Source organism: Rhopalosiphum padi, chromosome 3 (genome assembly GCF_020882245.1).
Source record: "Rhopalosiphum padi isolate XX-2018 chromosome 3, ASM2088224v1, whole genome shotgun sequence".
Classification (NCBI taxonomy): Eukaryota; Metazoa; Arthropoda; class Insecta; order Hemiptera; family Aphididae; genus Rhopalosiphum; species Rhopalosiphum padi.
The window spans coordinates 41,176,298-41,189,375 of NC_083599.1; the positions used below are offsets into that span (position 1 = coordinate 41,176,298).

At 29.3% G+C, this 13,078-nt stretch overlaps 1 protein-coding gene across 1 annotated transcript in view; it reads right to left on the minus strand.

Moving 5' to 3' along the window:
* The window catches only part of LOC132926647 (carbonic anhydrase-related protein 10-like), a 193,996-nt gene that overhangs the window by 160,601 nt on the left and 20,317 nt on the right, over positions 1-13,078 (minus strand). Inside the window, 1 exon segment of the mRNA XM_060991020.1 lies at positions 8,660-8,739. Coding sequence (XP_060847003.1) covers positions 8,660-8,729 — 70 coding nt within the window. The 5' untranslated portion in view covers positions 8,730-8,739.

Sequence of the window (13,078 nt, forward strand, 5' to 3'; positions counted from 1 at the left end):
TAAGTCGTATAAATATTGTTATTAAAATATGAAAGCGTGTATAAAAACTCGCGTAGAATTTTTGTTATTCATTCATTATCGTTATTATTTTTTTTATTTTAATTTATAAAGTTTTTTTTTTTTTTAATATATATTTCGCATTAACAATAATAAGTTATTAACGAGCAACACCTGTTACAAGTTTCGTTTTTAGTTTGACAGATATTATAAAATATATATATATATACAATTTTGTATCGTAGGTACACGAATAAAAACTGATCTACAGTCAAAACGTGGTTAACGATATTGTTAAAAAAAAAAAAAAAATTTAAAAAAAAAGCTATGCCGTTTGTTATCGTAACACGCAGAATAACCCGCGGGGTGGCTGTAACACAACACGAATTATAATAATATAATATAATGCCATCATCGAGTCGGATATTAATTAGGTAAGTACCTACTCCAAATAAGAAATTAGCAACGGATGGGTAACCCGAGTTTTGAAGACGAACTTTATACAAAATATACGTTTTAGAACTCGGCCTTGCGAGAAATATTAACACCTATTTATCGCGGATACCATCGTTCGTAAACAAACGCCAACATAACATTTCGATAGTACAAATATTTTCAGTCTATGGCCACAGTCTCTTATTATTTCGTCGCCAGTCTTTATACGATTCGAGTTGAGCAAGCTGTGCGTATGCACCAATAATATGACGCGATAAGTTTTCAATATCGATTCGATTTACGGTTCGGGGCTTGTTTACATTACGCGGAATTGTAAAATATGTGATACACGTCACACGGCTTTGGCGTTTCAAGTGCGAGCTCGACCCGTGCGGAACACAAATTCCGTTCGTTTGCAGCAGGACGAATGGCCATCGTATATATATTATCGTATATGCAATTAATGTAAAAACCGAATTGCAGTAACCGTTCGACTATACTAATGTAGTTACAATTGTGTTCTCGAAATCGTATAATACGAATAGTTTAGTATCTAAACACGGCTGTTCCGATGAAATATATCAAACTGATTAGTACAAAGCGTTCAGAGTCTGGCTAAATCTGATTTTTCGGAAGGCGTTTTTCTCTTGAGAAATCGTATACTGAATCTACGTGAAATCATATTATTATTATGTTGGGTACTACATGACGTAAAACCAAATCGCGAGTACCTATATACTATTATAATATCGAAATTTAATTTACTCGATGAGTTCAAATTCTACCACAAGTAGAATATTTTTTGTTTATTACAATTTACAATATGTATATAAATATATCTTGTATATTTTTAAAAACGTACAGATAATTCGCAAAGCGTTCTTATTATTATTATTATTATTGCTAGGGAAATGTCTAACTTATCCACTGCCCATAAACTATCAATTATTATTATTAACCCATGAAACGGTATCTATACGAAGTTGGTATATTTTTAATTATTTTATTTTAGTGAATTTATCTAAATTAGGTGTAATATCATTTGAAATAATCAAAATTTAAACATATACGAGTACCGTATAGATAATACGACGTAAAATAAGTTTGAATTCGAAGTAATATACTTATATTATTTATATTAATACAATAAGGTAATGCTTGTGTATGTGTCTTATGTGCTTGTTAGCGATATTTTACAATCAAGTCTTGCATTGAAATTCGGTACATAGATAATTGAAATGTTCGCCACAAAACCAATTTTTTTTAAATTTTGAATTTTAAAAAATAGTCTATAAGGGATTTATTGGCGCACGAAAAACGAATATTTGTATTTGTTTATAAGTTGTCATTGATTACAAATAATATAATAGTTATAATAATTGTATATAATTTTAGATAATTATTTAATATTTGTCTATAACATTATCCAAATTATTGTATTAAATGTATGTGAATTTTATATTGAACAGAGTTTAAGATAAGGGAAATCCGCTGGCACTATTTAATTTGTCGCACGCAACTCTGTGTAGGATCAGCTAGTAACTAATATTATCAACGCAATTGACAGGATGTCACTTATTGTGACTATGTTTCCGTTATCGATTTCTTGAATTCACGTAGTTAATTATCTTTAAATTACTTATATTTACTAAAATAATCGAGTTTATTTTTAAAAGCAATTATGCAAATATATCGTCTTAAAGTATCAACTTTCACGTAGTCATAAAAACTTTTAAATGTTAACAAATTATGATCAGTGTAAGAAACAATAATCCTCATTGTTAATACTGTTAAGGTGTGACGTAGAAAACTTCTAAGATATTTTTAATTTACGTTGGCTCTTATTTCGGATATTTAGCTGTGGTAAGGCGATTAAAAATAGTTATAATAAAGTATAATATAGCAATAAAGTATACATATAGAAAATTGAAATTGTCAATTTATTCGTAATCATATAATGATCGTTTTAGCTGTATTAATACTATATGAAAAGTAATAGTAAATTGTTGAAAAGAATAAGAAAACAACTATAAAATATAGTGTTAAATTGTGAATATTAATATCGTAAATATCAATACTTACAGTTTACACACTAGTGTTACAAAATCATTACCACACAGCCAATATAAAAACTATATACATTTTTAATTTAAAAAGTGTAAATAGCTTTAAAATTAATTTTAAAGTTCACTTTGAAATTTTTTTGAACAATTTGTATATGATGTAATGGACATTTTATAATATATTAAAAAATAAACTCCATGAGTTGTTTATTTAGATTTAGTTTTCCTTTTTGATTTCGAGTGGACCCGTGACTATCATCTATATAGCGTCAAATTATGTTAATTCAAATACTACTCAATCTAATTCCTAAAGCACGTCTCTGAGAAACAACTTGATCTACCTAACCCATTAGCCTACGGACCAATAGATCTACTAACAATGTATATATTATTGAATGATGGTTAGCTAACTTCTGTACTCTAGTGGATCAGTTTTTCGAATGAGGTGAAGTAGCTTTGGGGAGAACGCGTTTATGAAATCACAATTCCAAAAGCACTGTTTTCTATTATGATTTTTCTACTCCAACTCGTTCGTGATACGATAATAGTGATTGGCACTGATTGCAGTAAGGTGTAGAATAGTTTTGTTCATAACAATTCTAAAACTATCAGACAATATATTATATCCATTCCTGCAGTTTAAAACAAATTATACTGAAATTAGACCTTTTCCTCTCTCCTACTATCAACTAAAATGTTTGTCACGTAGAGTAGTATTTTTACACGTTTTCCTAAAAATAATTTTCCTTCTTGAAGCAGGTATAAGATTCACGAAAAGTTCTAGGATGCGATCAATCGCGACCTTGTCAAGTGAGATACTTATAGAACAGATAGTTAAAGATGTAGGTATCGGTGATATCTATGATAATACGATTAGAATCACATCTATATAATAATAATATATAATAATAATATAATATAATTTTTTCAAGTTAAATGCATATTTTTTGATTTTTCATGCTATTTATTGCTCATATATTAAAAATTTTAAGTGCATATTTAAAAACTAAAAAGTAATATTTTTAGTGCTACAACTTCCGAGCAATGCTTATAACACAACATTTCAATGGCTACAATTAAGTCATAATTTAATTAGAGGTAGAATTTTGTTAATTGGTAATATCTTAAGGGAGAGTTGAAAATACATTTTCTTCTATCAGTACCACAAGTAATCTGGACTTGTGGTCATGACTGTTGGTAAGTTTTATTCCTATTTATGATGTAAGAGTTAAAATAAGTAGATTTAACTGTATAGAAAAACTAGGGAGTTTACCAATGCGATATTCAAACTGTTGTTTTTCAACCATTTTAGCACTTTAACACCTAGGCTCTGGGTGAGCTTCGACGTGTGCTACGTATATTTGAAATCCGCGTAATGTGACCTACTTGTGACGTCTCACCGGTGGAAGACAACATAACCACACATAGGTGATAAACAATGGGTTGTTATCGAAGCACTAATGATATATACTGGTAAAATCAGATATAAAACTACGATTCTACGTCGGCTGTGTAAAACTTATGAGAACATAATATAAAAGTGGCATGAAGGGAAGTTTGTTTGGCAGACTAACTCAAATCAACATCGGTCTCCACAGACACTTTTTACAAAACTTTTACAACAAAAAAACAATATACTATTCTCAAAGAAAATGTGATCAGATTCATATTTAATGTACTATTTATATAAATTATTTTAACTTGATTACGTTTCTAGATAATTAAAAAATAATGTCGCAACTTTTTTATTATTCAATATGATGACGTATTTAATTTATTAAATAGTTTTGAAAATCACTGAAGTATTGATTTTTATTATTTTATATATTATACTCTTGCAGTATATTGTAGCTGGTTACATGACGCAATCGTTAACGTGATATCAAACCATACAATTTTCGTCAGATTCGTTTTTTGAACGGATTGTCTTGAAGTTAAATCGTTGGTCTATATTAAGCGATTTTGATTTTTCAATATTTTATTTTAAATATTAATCGAGGAAAAAAAATAGTATTATGTTGGCCGACTACTAATTATGCACATTTTGTATAGCATTGTTTAGCAATAAACAAAAAATAAATAAATAGAACGTGTATAAAACACGATACTTATATTATTAACTTAATTTGTATTCAATAATATTAACGTGATGCGATGAACAAAAATTAATATTATGCCCAACACTAAATCATTGTACTTGTTTGTAGGCGTGATAGGTGGATTCATTTTGGGTCGTTCCACTAAAACATGTTATAGAGAAAAAAGAATTCCAAGACCAATAGATTACACAAAAATCGACAAGTCAAAAACCAAACCAAAAGAATCCTTACCTGCATCGACAAAACCAACAGACCCAAAAACAACATCAAAAACCACACCAAAGAAATCCTCACCAGTTTCAACAAAACCAACGAAAACGTCAAACACTACAAACGTGAAATCCTCAACAGCATCAACGACTAGATAAATTAAATAAAGTGAGATAAAAGAGAAGATAATAGTGAAATCATCGCACAATATTATGTAAACGAAGAATTTTAAAATGTTTTAATATACTTAATTTTTAAAATACACAAAACACACAAATATTATATCGAAAACTAATACTATATAGTATAATATTATTAATAATAAATTACTTATAGGTCTTCGTCTTAAAATGAATCAATAATTAAGCCACTATTGGAGTTATGAAGAAAAATTTTAAGAATTTATTATCTCTAGTATTCTGCAAATTTTGGAAAATACGAAATGATATTTTCAATTAGACGATCTTAATTTGAAGGTAAATAATTCTGATACAAACGGATTTTCCAAATAAACATCTTATCTTACAACCTATATTGGCAATATTATAACTGGTATGCAGATACTGAAAGAAACGTTTGAACGTGGAAGATGTGATTTTAACCATATTATTTATGATATCACCGATTCCTACATCTTTAAATGTCTGTTCTATAAGTATCTCACTTGACAAGGTCGCGATTGATCGCATCCTAGAACTTTTCGTGAATCTTATACTCTCTTCGAGAAGGGTAATTATATTTTTTTTAAATATATTTGTAAAAGTTTACCTATAATTAAATTATTATTTTATATATTTACTTTGGAAATTACACTAAGCAATTAAATTTCGAAACTATGTGAAAATATACCTGAAAATAGCACTATAAACCCTAAATTAGCAAAATAGCAATAAGACCAGTAAATATGCAAAAAATAGCAAAATTAAATTTCATGTTGACGTTGGAGAACAGTGAAGCATATTTATATCTCACTTTGGATGTTCTATGATAAACCAAGAAAAATATGCATTTGCTAGAATTTGCGAGCCCTGAAATTATTATTATTATAACATTCCGTGTATTATTATTTCGCATAACACTAATAAAATAATTTACTAGTTAAGAATAAAGAAAATCAGATTATGTTATGGTGTATTTGAAATTTGAATTTGTTACTTGACTGTATTGTTATTCATTGTCATAAAATTAGTAACAAAACGTAAGACGCCAAACAATGGAACAAAATAAATTAATTATTTAACACTTTATATGATCGTGTCAAGTAATACATTCCATCCTTGGCTGTTCGGTCGAACAAAGTGAACAATGTTTTTTGTTTTACCAATTAGAATCTAAAGTTTCCTGTAATTTTTGAAAATGTAAATATTCCCTAGAACCCTTAAAGGGTCACTAATACGTGATGATTCCCGGGAATACAAAATAAATTAAAGTGAATATTTTTATAAGACATTTTTATATTCTGAGCGGAGCATAGAATAATATATTGATTTTACAATGATGTATGTTTTTTTATGTCAAATACTATTTTTCTAGAAGAAAAAATGCTCTGATTAATAATTTTAAAGAAGGTTTCTATGAACAAAATTGTAGTTAAGAAAAATCAATATTTAAAAATTTTATGCGGGAAAATCTTAATTTATTTTATTTTATAAAATGGTATGGCTATTAATTTTTATATTTCATATTACCAACTTTTATTTTAATTTTTAACAACCTCTTCTCCATATTACCTTCCAATGAAGTATCTATGTATATCTTACTACATGCATAAATTATGTAATATTAATAATATATTATTAATGAAAAAAAAAAAAAACGATTGCATATTAATATAGAGATATCAATACTGTTATCTAGGTATTAAAACAACTGTTTGGGAACTTTTGTTGCTAAAAAGTTTGACCATATTAATTAAGAATCATTTTTTGTCGATAACAAAGATTTATCATTAAATTCGAATTTAACATATTCGCACTAAAGTGCTTATTCAGTGAAGAGGTACACTTAATTATAACTGTATATAGCAAAGTGGTTACCTACTCGATGACATTATTGTTCTTGATAAAATGTACCCACTTAATGACGTGACATCGGTATTCCAGAATACATATTAATTAGTAAGCCAAATAAATGTGAATCGTTCCAATATGATATAATTTAACTATTATAATACAATTAAAGAAGGTTTTATACTCTTATACGTATTTAATTTTTATGATATAGACAATGCCTACAACACTGTGTTGCTGTATAATCAAATGACTACTGTTGTTTTGTGGTGGAATCAGTATAACACCAGTGATGAATTTTTGTCCCGAATCTTAACTTAATATTTTCTATGCAAATTTGAAGTTTTTTCTCTGAATTTTTTATAGCCTTATACATTTGGATATAATTACAATTAATTATTATTACAAAAGTATAACCACTACTACTCATAAGAATTAAAATATACACTCTAAATAACATGTACAATTTGAAATACTTGAAGTTAATTTTCAATTTAGAATACACTATTGTTGTTTTATATCTGAACAAAGGATATGCATTTATGCTACCAAAAACTATATAAAGACAGATACTAAGTCTATAAAAATATAATTGCTAAAATATTATGCATTTATTTTATTTTTTCGACGTTTTAAAACATGAAAATTTTAAAAATATAACTGTATCTTTTTTTTTTCTTAGATAAAATACCCAATTTGTATATATTCATATTTAGTTCGAAATATAATAACTGAACTAAGGACTACCTTACCTTAATCGAAATCAGTTCTTTTATCAAATATATAAGTAGAGAAATTATACCAGTAGTTAAAAGATTAAATTACTAAAATAAAATTACAACGTATTAATTTTATTTCACTTATAAGTTTCACAAGTTATTTAATTATGAACTTATATTTTCATCGGACATTTGAATATCTTATTAATGCGATAACATAATGGTTAGTACGTAGTAATTAATTAGGTACTGTTAAATATATCGTCGATATTCGAGGTGGTCATTTCCGCGCATTTCAGGGAGTTGCAATCACCCAACTCAACGCAAACTCGACTACAGCACGGGGGCAATAACAATTTAGCAACTCCTAACAATTCACAGTACCCATAATTGCAATTGAACAGTACATAATCCGAGTAGACGTTTAGTGAAAACACAGTGAACTTCGGTTTTAAATGGCGTGAAATCGTTATACGGCCTATAAGTGGGGTAACATAGTATTGTACATTGATTAAAACGATTTGAATCATCAAATATTGTAATGTAAATACTTAGTACAACGGATGGTATGGTGAAGTGCACCAATAATGCGATTCGTTTAGTCTGTGATAGGTACGCATTATTAGCATATAATAGTTTTCATCGCGGCGACAAGAATACGGCATAATCACGGATAGTTCAAACGATTAAACGTGTTATTGTTTGAACGGTGTAATAACGCGGAAAGGATTTTTCGTACGTGACAATACTGAAAATCGTGAGGGATTCGGAAAACGGATTAGAGTGACTGTAAATGTGAATGAATTTTCAGATTTAACGCAATGTTCGCACATAAATTATAGACATTTTATTTACACATCATTGAAAACAAATAATATCAAATAAACCCAGAACGTTCGCGGCTGATTTAAATAACATCATTTATGGTTACTCGTCTAAATAAACTGCGAGCTTATTAAATTCGTCTTTATTTAATGAGTTGTGCCAATACAATAAAGTTACTCTTTATGGTCTCTCGTCGTTTAATCCATACCGTAATATTATATGTGATTTTGAGTTTTTTCACCCACGAGATTACTTAATAAATACAATTATACGTGATGTATCATTAAATAATATAGTTTTACCTGGTATGAGCGTTTGTAGAAAAATTCCAACCGCCAAGATTGATGGTAACATCGCCACAGATAAAATCATCCGAAATTATCTGAAACAAAAACACAACAATAATAATATTAAATCATTTCATTATACCGTTGAAAATATGCGACGTGTAGGAATTGGCTAATTAATATTACTATAAAGTGTATAAATATGTATGTGTGTGTGTGTGTCCATTACTGTATATTATCATCACTGTTGCAGAATTGACGTCATAATATAATATAGTAAACGCAAAAACGTTTTTTTACTAAATCTCGTAACCGCTATGCAGCTCAAATGCACACGCACAAACAAGAATACAGATTTTTATTTAAAAATATTGTTGAAATTAGTGATGGCCCGTCAAAATTTTTGGTCTTTACCCATATCTATACTCGCGTTATGTGTGACCGACGTGCAAAAATGTGTATTCACTCAAAGACCAAAGGGCAAGACTAATTTAATTGTAAGCCACTTAAAATGGTACAACAATTTAAATATTTAGAAGTCATTATGGATCAGAAGCTGAAATGGTCTGAGCATATAAAATTTATCAAAAATAAAATCCGGAGATTAATTTCCTTATTTTATAAAATTCGCTTTCTTAATAAATCAGTTGTACGGCAAATTTATATGGAATTATGTAATTCACTCTTATTATACGGAATAACACGCTGGGGAGGCGCTAGCAGAACAGACATAAAATCGGTATATATTGCCCAGAAAATTATTATAAAAGTAGCCTACTCGTTACCGCCAACATACTCTTCAATAGATATCTTTAAAAATACTAACATACTATCAATCTACAAATTATACATTAAACAAACACTTATAAAATCAATTCAAATGCAGATACTGAATAATACAGATATAATAGACAGTAGAACAGGTTATAACATAAAATTACCTTATAAATCACTATCCAGTACAAAAAGTGCTCCCGGTTATATGGTCAAAACTATATTCAACAATTTAGGTAATGATGTAAAGTGTCAAATAAAGTATGAATGTGAAAATCAGTCTAATAAAACCGATGTAAAAAATATAGTTACTAAAATAGTAAATGACCTAGATGAGAATGTGTGTAAAAATCAATTACTAAAAAGTATCTGTGTGTAAATATAAATAATGATTATCTATTTATTATTATCGTTTAGTTGTAATTATAAGTTAATGTTATTCAGAGAATTAAAATATATCATTCTCAATTGTATAAGACACGTCACGACATTTTATTTTATTTTATTATATTATATAAGTAATATGTATAGGAACTCCGTATACCAGAAACGAGCTTGCTCAGTTGGTATACGTATCAGCTCTTATCACTGTTATTGTAATAATTTAACTATTGTAATTTGATTATTGTATTGAAATAATGATATTGATTTTGCTTAAATAGATAAATAAATAAAAGGGTTATGGATATTGTATTTCGAGAACCGGTCAGAAGAAATAACGGTTTTCCAAATCTACCTAGTATAATGTATATCTATCAACCTATAATATGATTTAGTTGAGCCGGTGCACCGCAGAAAACTGTCCAGACTAAAAATATACATTAATTTATTACTACGGGTGTTTTATAATATAATATACAGAAATCTCGTCAAATATCTCAACTATTCGGATCACGACGACGTAGTATGATATTATTATTACCATTTCGCTTCGGATTACACATCGTGTTAATATGATGGAATATTATACGTACACGACGATTCGCCGCCGTGTTACTCGTAGTACACGCGCAGTAACTTTTTGTAAGACGTCTCGGAAAAACAAAATTAAATACTCTATACGAAGTGAAACGTAAAACGTACATAATATTATAGGTATAATATTATGCATATTTTATTTTAATTTTTTTTATTCTTACGCGGTACATAAATAAGTCATTTTTATCCACCTGATAAGAAAATCGTTATGCTCGTATTTTACGATAAATATTTGATATAATATATACCGTCTACCAAGCCCGTTTATATACCGAGTGTCGCGGCGAGGGACATGTGGGGGGGGGAAAGGCTCTTCGGTAAAAAAAAAATAAAATAAAAATAAAACATGTCTCAAGACATCGTACAATTGAAAACGTAACATAGTACAAAAAAAAAAAAAAAAAACGCGGAACGTACAGCAGGAAATAATAAGTAACACTTTTTTGTTGTTTCGCATAAGCGTCGTACTACCGCTGTATAGTAGTAGTAGTAGTAGTATACCAATAATACGCGCGCACACGACGAATGAGACGACCCTGTGCAGCAGCAGTTGACGAGGTGTGTAGTGTGTGTGTGTGTATATATAAACGGTTAGGTTTATTATATTATTATTATTATTATGATGATGTTGTGAGGGAGTGTGTAATACTGTACCGTAACATACTGTACAACGTACCTATTTATATAAATATATAATATATACCGTGCGAGCGACGCCGCCGGTCGTACGCAGTTTTCCCGGGCAAAATCGTAAGTAATCACTTTAATTATTATACGTATATAATGTCATATAGTACAATATCATTTGTGTGTGTGTGTGTGTGTGTGTTTACAGTGTAAGTCTTCGGGAGCGCGACACACCGAGCGGTGGAATCCACTTTGTCTCATATATATGTGCACCGTTATAACAGCTATATATACATCATGATATCGTGTTACCGTCGACGAAAAAAGTCATTTATTATGATTTATTTCTGTTTTTTTCGACGTACGAAAATATGTATGTTATATATATATATATATAAATATATAAAAACAAACGAAACCACCGAAAGTCGCGCATATTATCTTTCCGTCGCCCGCCCACGCGTAGATACCGACGACAAAAAAAAAATATATAATCTTGGAAATTACAATAAATACACATATGTAAGTATGTACTCGTGTGTGCGCGTGTGTGTGTGTGTGTGTGTGTGTTGAACGACATGCAAGATAAATCTATCACGCGTGTATATTATATGTACCTACAACGTATATAATATTATATATATATATAAGACTGGTGTACGTGTGTTAGCAGTGTGTGTGTGTGTGTGTGTGTGTGTGTGCAATTGCAACCGTCTAATAACGAAATCCCGGGGGGGCAATGTAACGAAAACCGAGGGAGAAAAGCAAACATCGAGATCAAATAATATATATATATATATATACACCACACTTGAAAAGAACAATTTATACTCCACGTCGGCGTTATGACATATTGCCAGCTATCGGATGATATTACTGCGTGCTTTTGTTTTGTTTTCGTTGTTGTTATTATTATTTTTATTATTATTATTATTTTCTACACTATTTTTTAAAGTCAAATCTGATACGTGTATCTTTTTTTCCCCGGACGGTTTAACGTTTGAGACGTATCTCAACATATCATACATGCGTAGTTTGACGTTTAAGCAACAATAATATAACTACCGCCACTACTGCTGCACTGCATTACTCCACACCACACCGCTGCAGAGCAACGTCTGGGCTATTACTATTACTATTATTATGAACGATGCGTACACGAACAATACAACAATATATAATATAATAAAATAATCACGATATGACGTATACACACATAACTGATAACGCTTTAAGTATATTACCGTCGAAATCAGATTATAGAACCTTGTGTTTTTTTTATAAGCCCCTCCAGCTTCGACTAGTTTGATCACGGTTATCTATCTTTATATAGTTCACAGATTTAATTATCTAAATATTATGTTCAGCAACGAAATATATTATCCAGTTCTGTGCATATGAGTACAAATGATTAATCCGATTTTATATTCTAAGCGGAACGATGAATGTATTTACTTTACAATGACGTCTGCGTGTTTTTTTTTTTGTATCAACACCTCTTTGAATACCAAAAGTGCGTTGATTATCAAATTTGGAGGTTTTTTTAATGACCGGGAAAAACAAACATTTTTCATGCAAGATCTTGTATATACAGAGTGTCCCGTGAGGATTTACCCATTGCGATATCACCTGAAACAATGGAGATATCATAATAATGGTTATTTAATAATATTCACGAGGATAAGAACTAAAAATATGTTTTAATTTATTTTAATGTTTGGGTAAAAAAGTTTAAAAAAACATATTTTTTCATTTAATTATTTTCAAAAAATTTTAAGATAGCCATTTTGTAGAATCTATTATTCTGAAAATATTGAAGTTTCAACATTTTAATTTCATTAATCTCCTGATTTTTAATATTTTTTCCGGTTTCGAGAAGCCAGCCGGTTAGTTCACCGCCACATGGCCCACGCAGGCCACATGTTTGATACAATGATACCACTATCGTATTAAATAATTCACAGTTTTTTTCGAAACTAGAAAAAATATTAAAAATCAGGAGATTAATGAAATTAAAATGTTGGAACGTTAATATTTTCAAACAAATGAACTTGA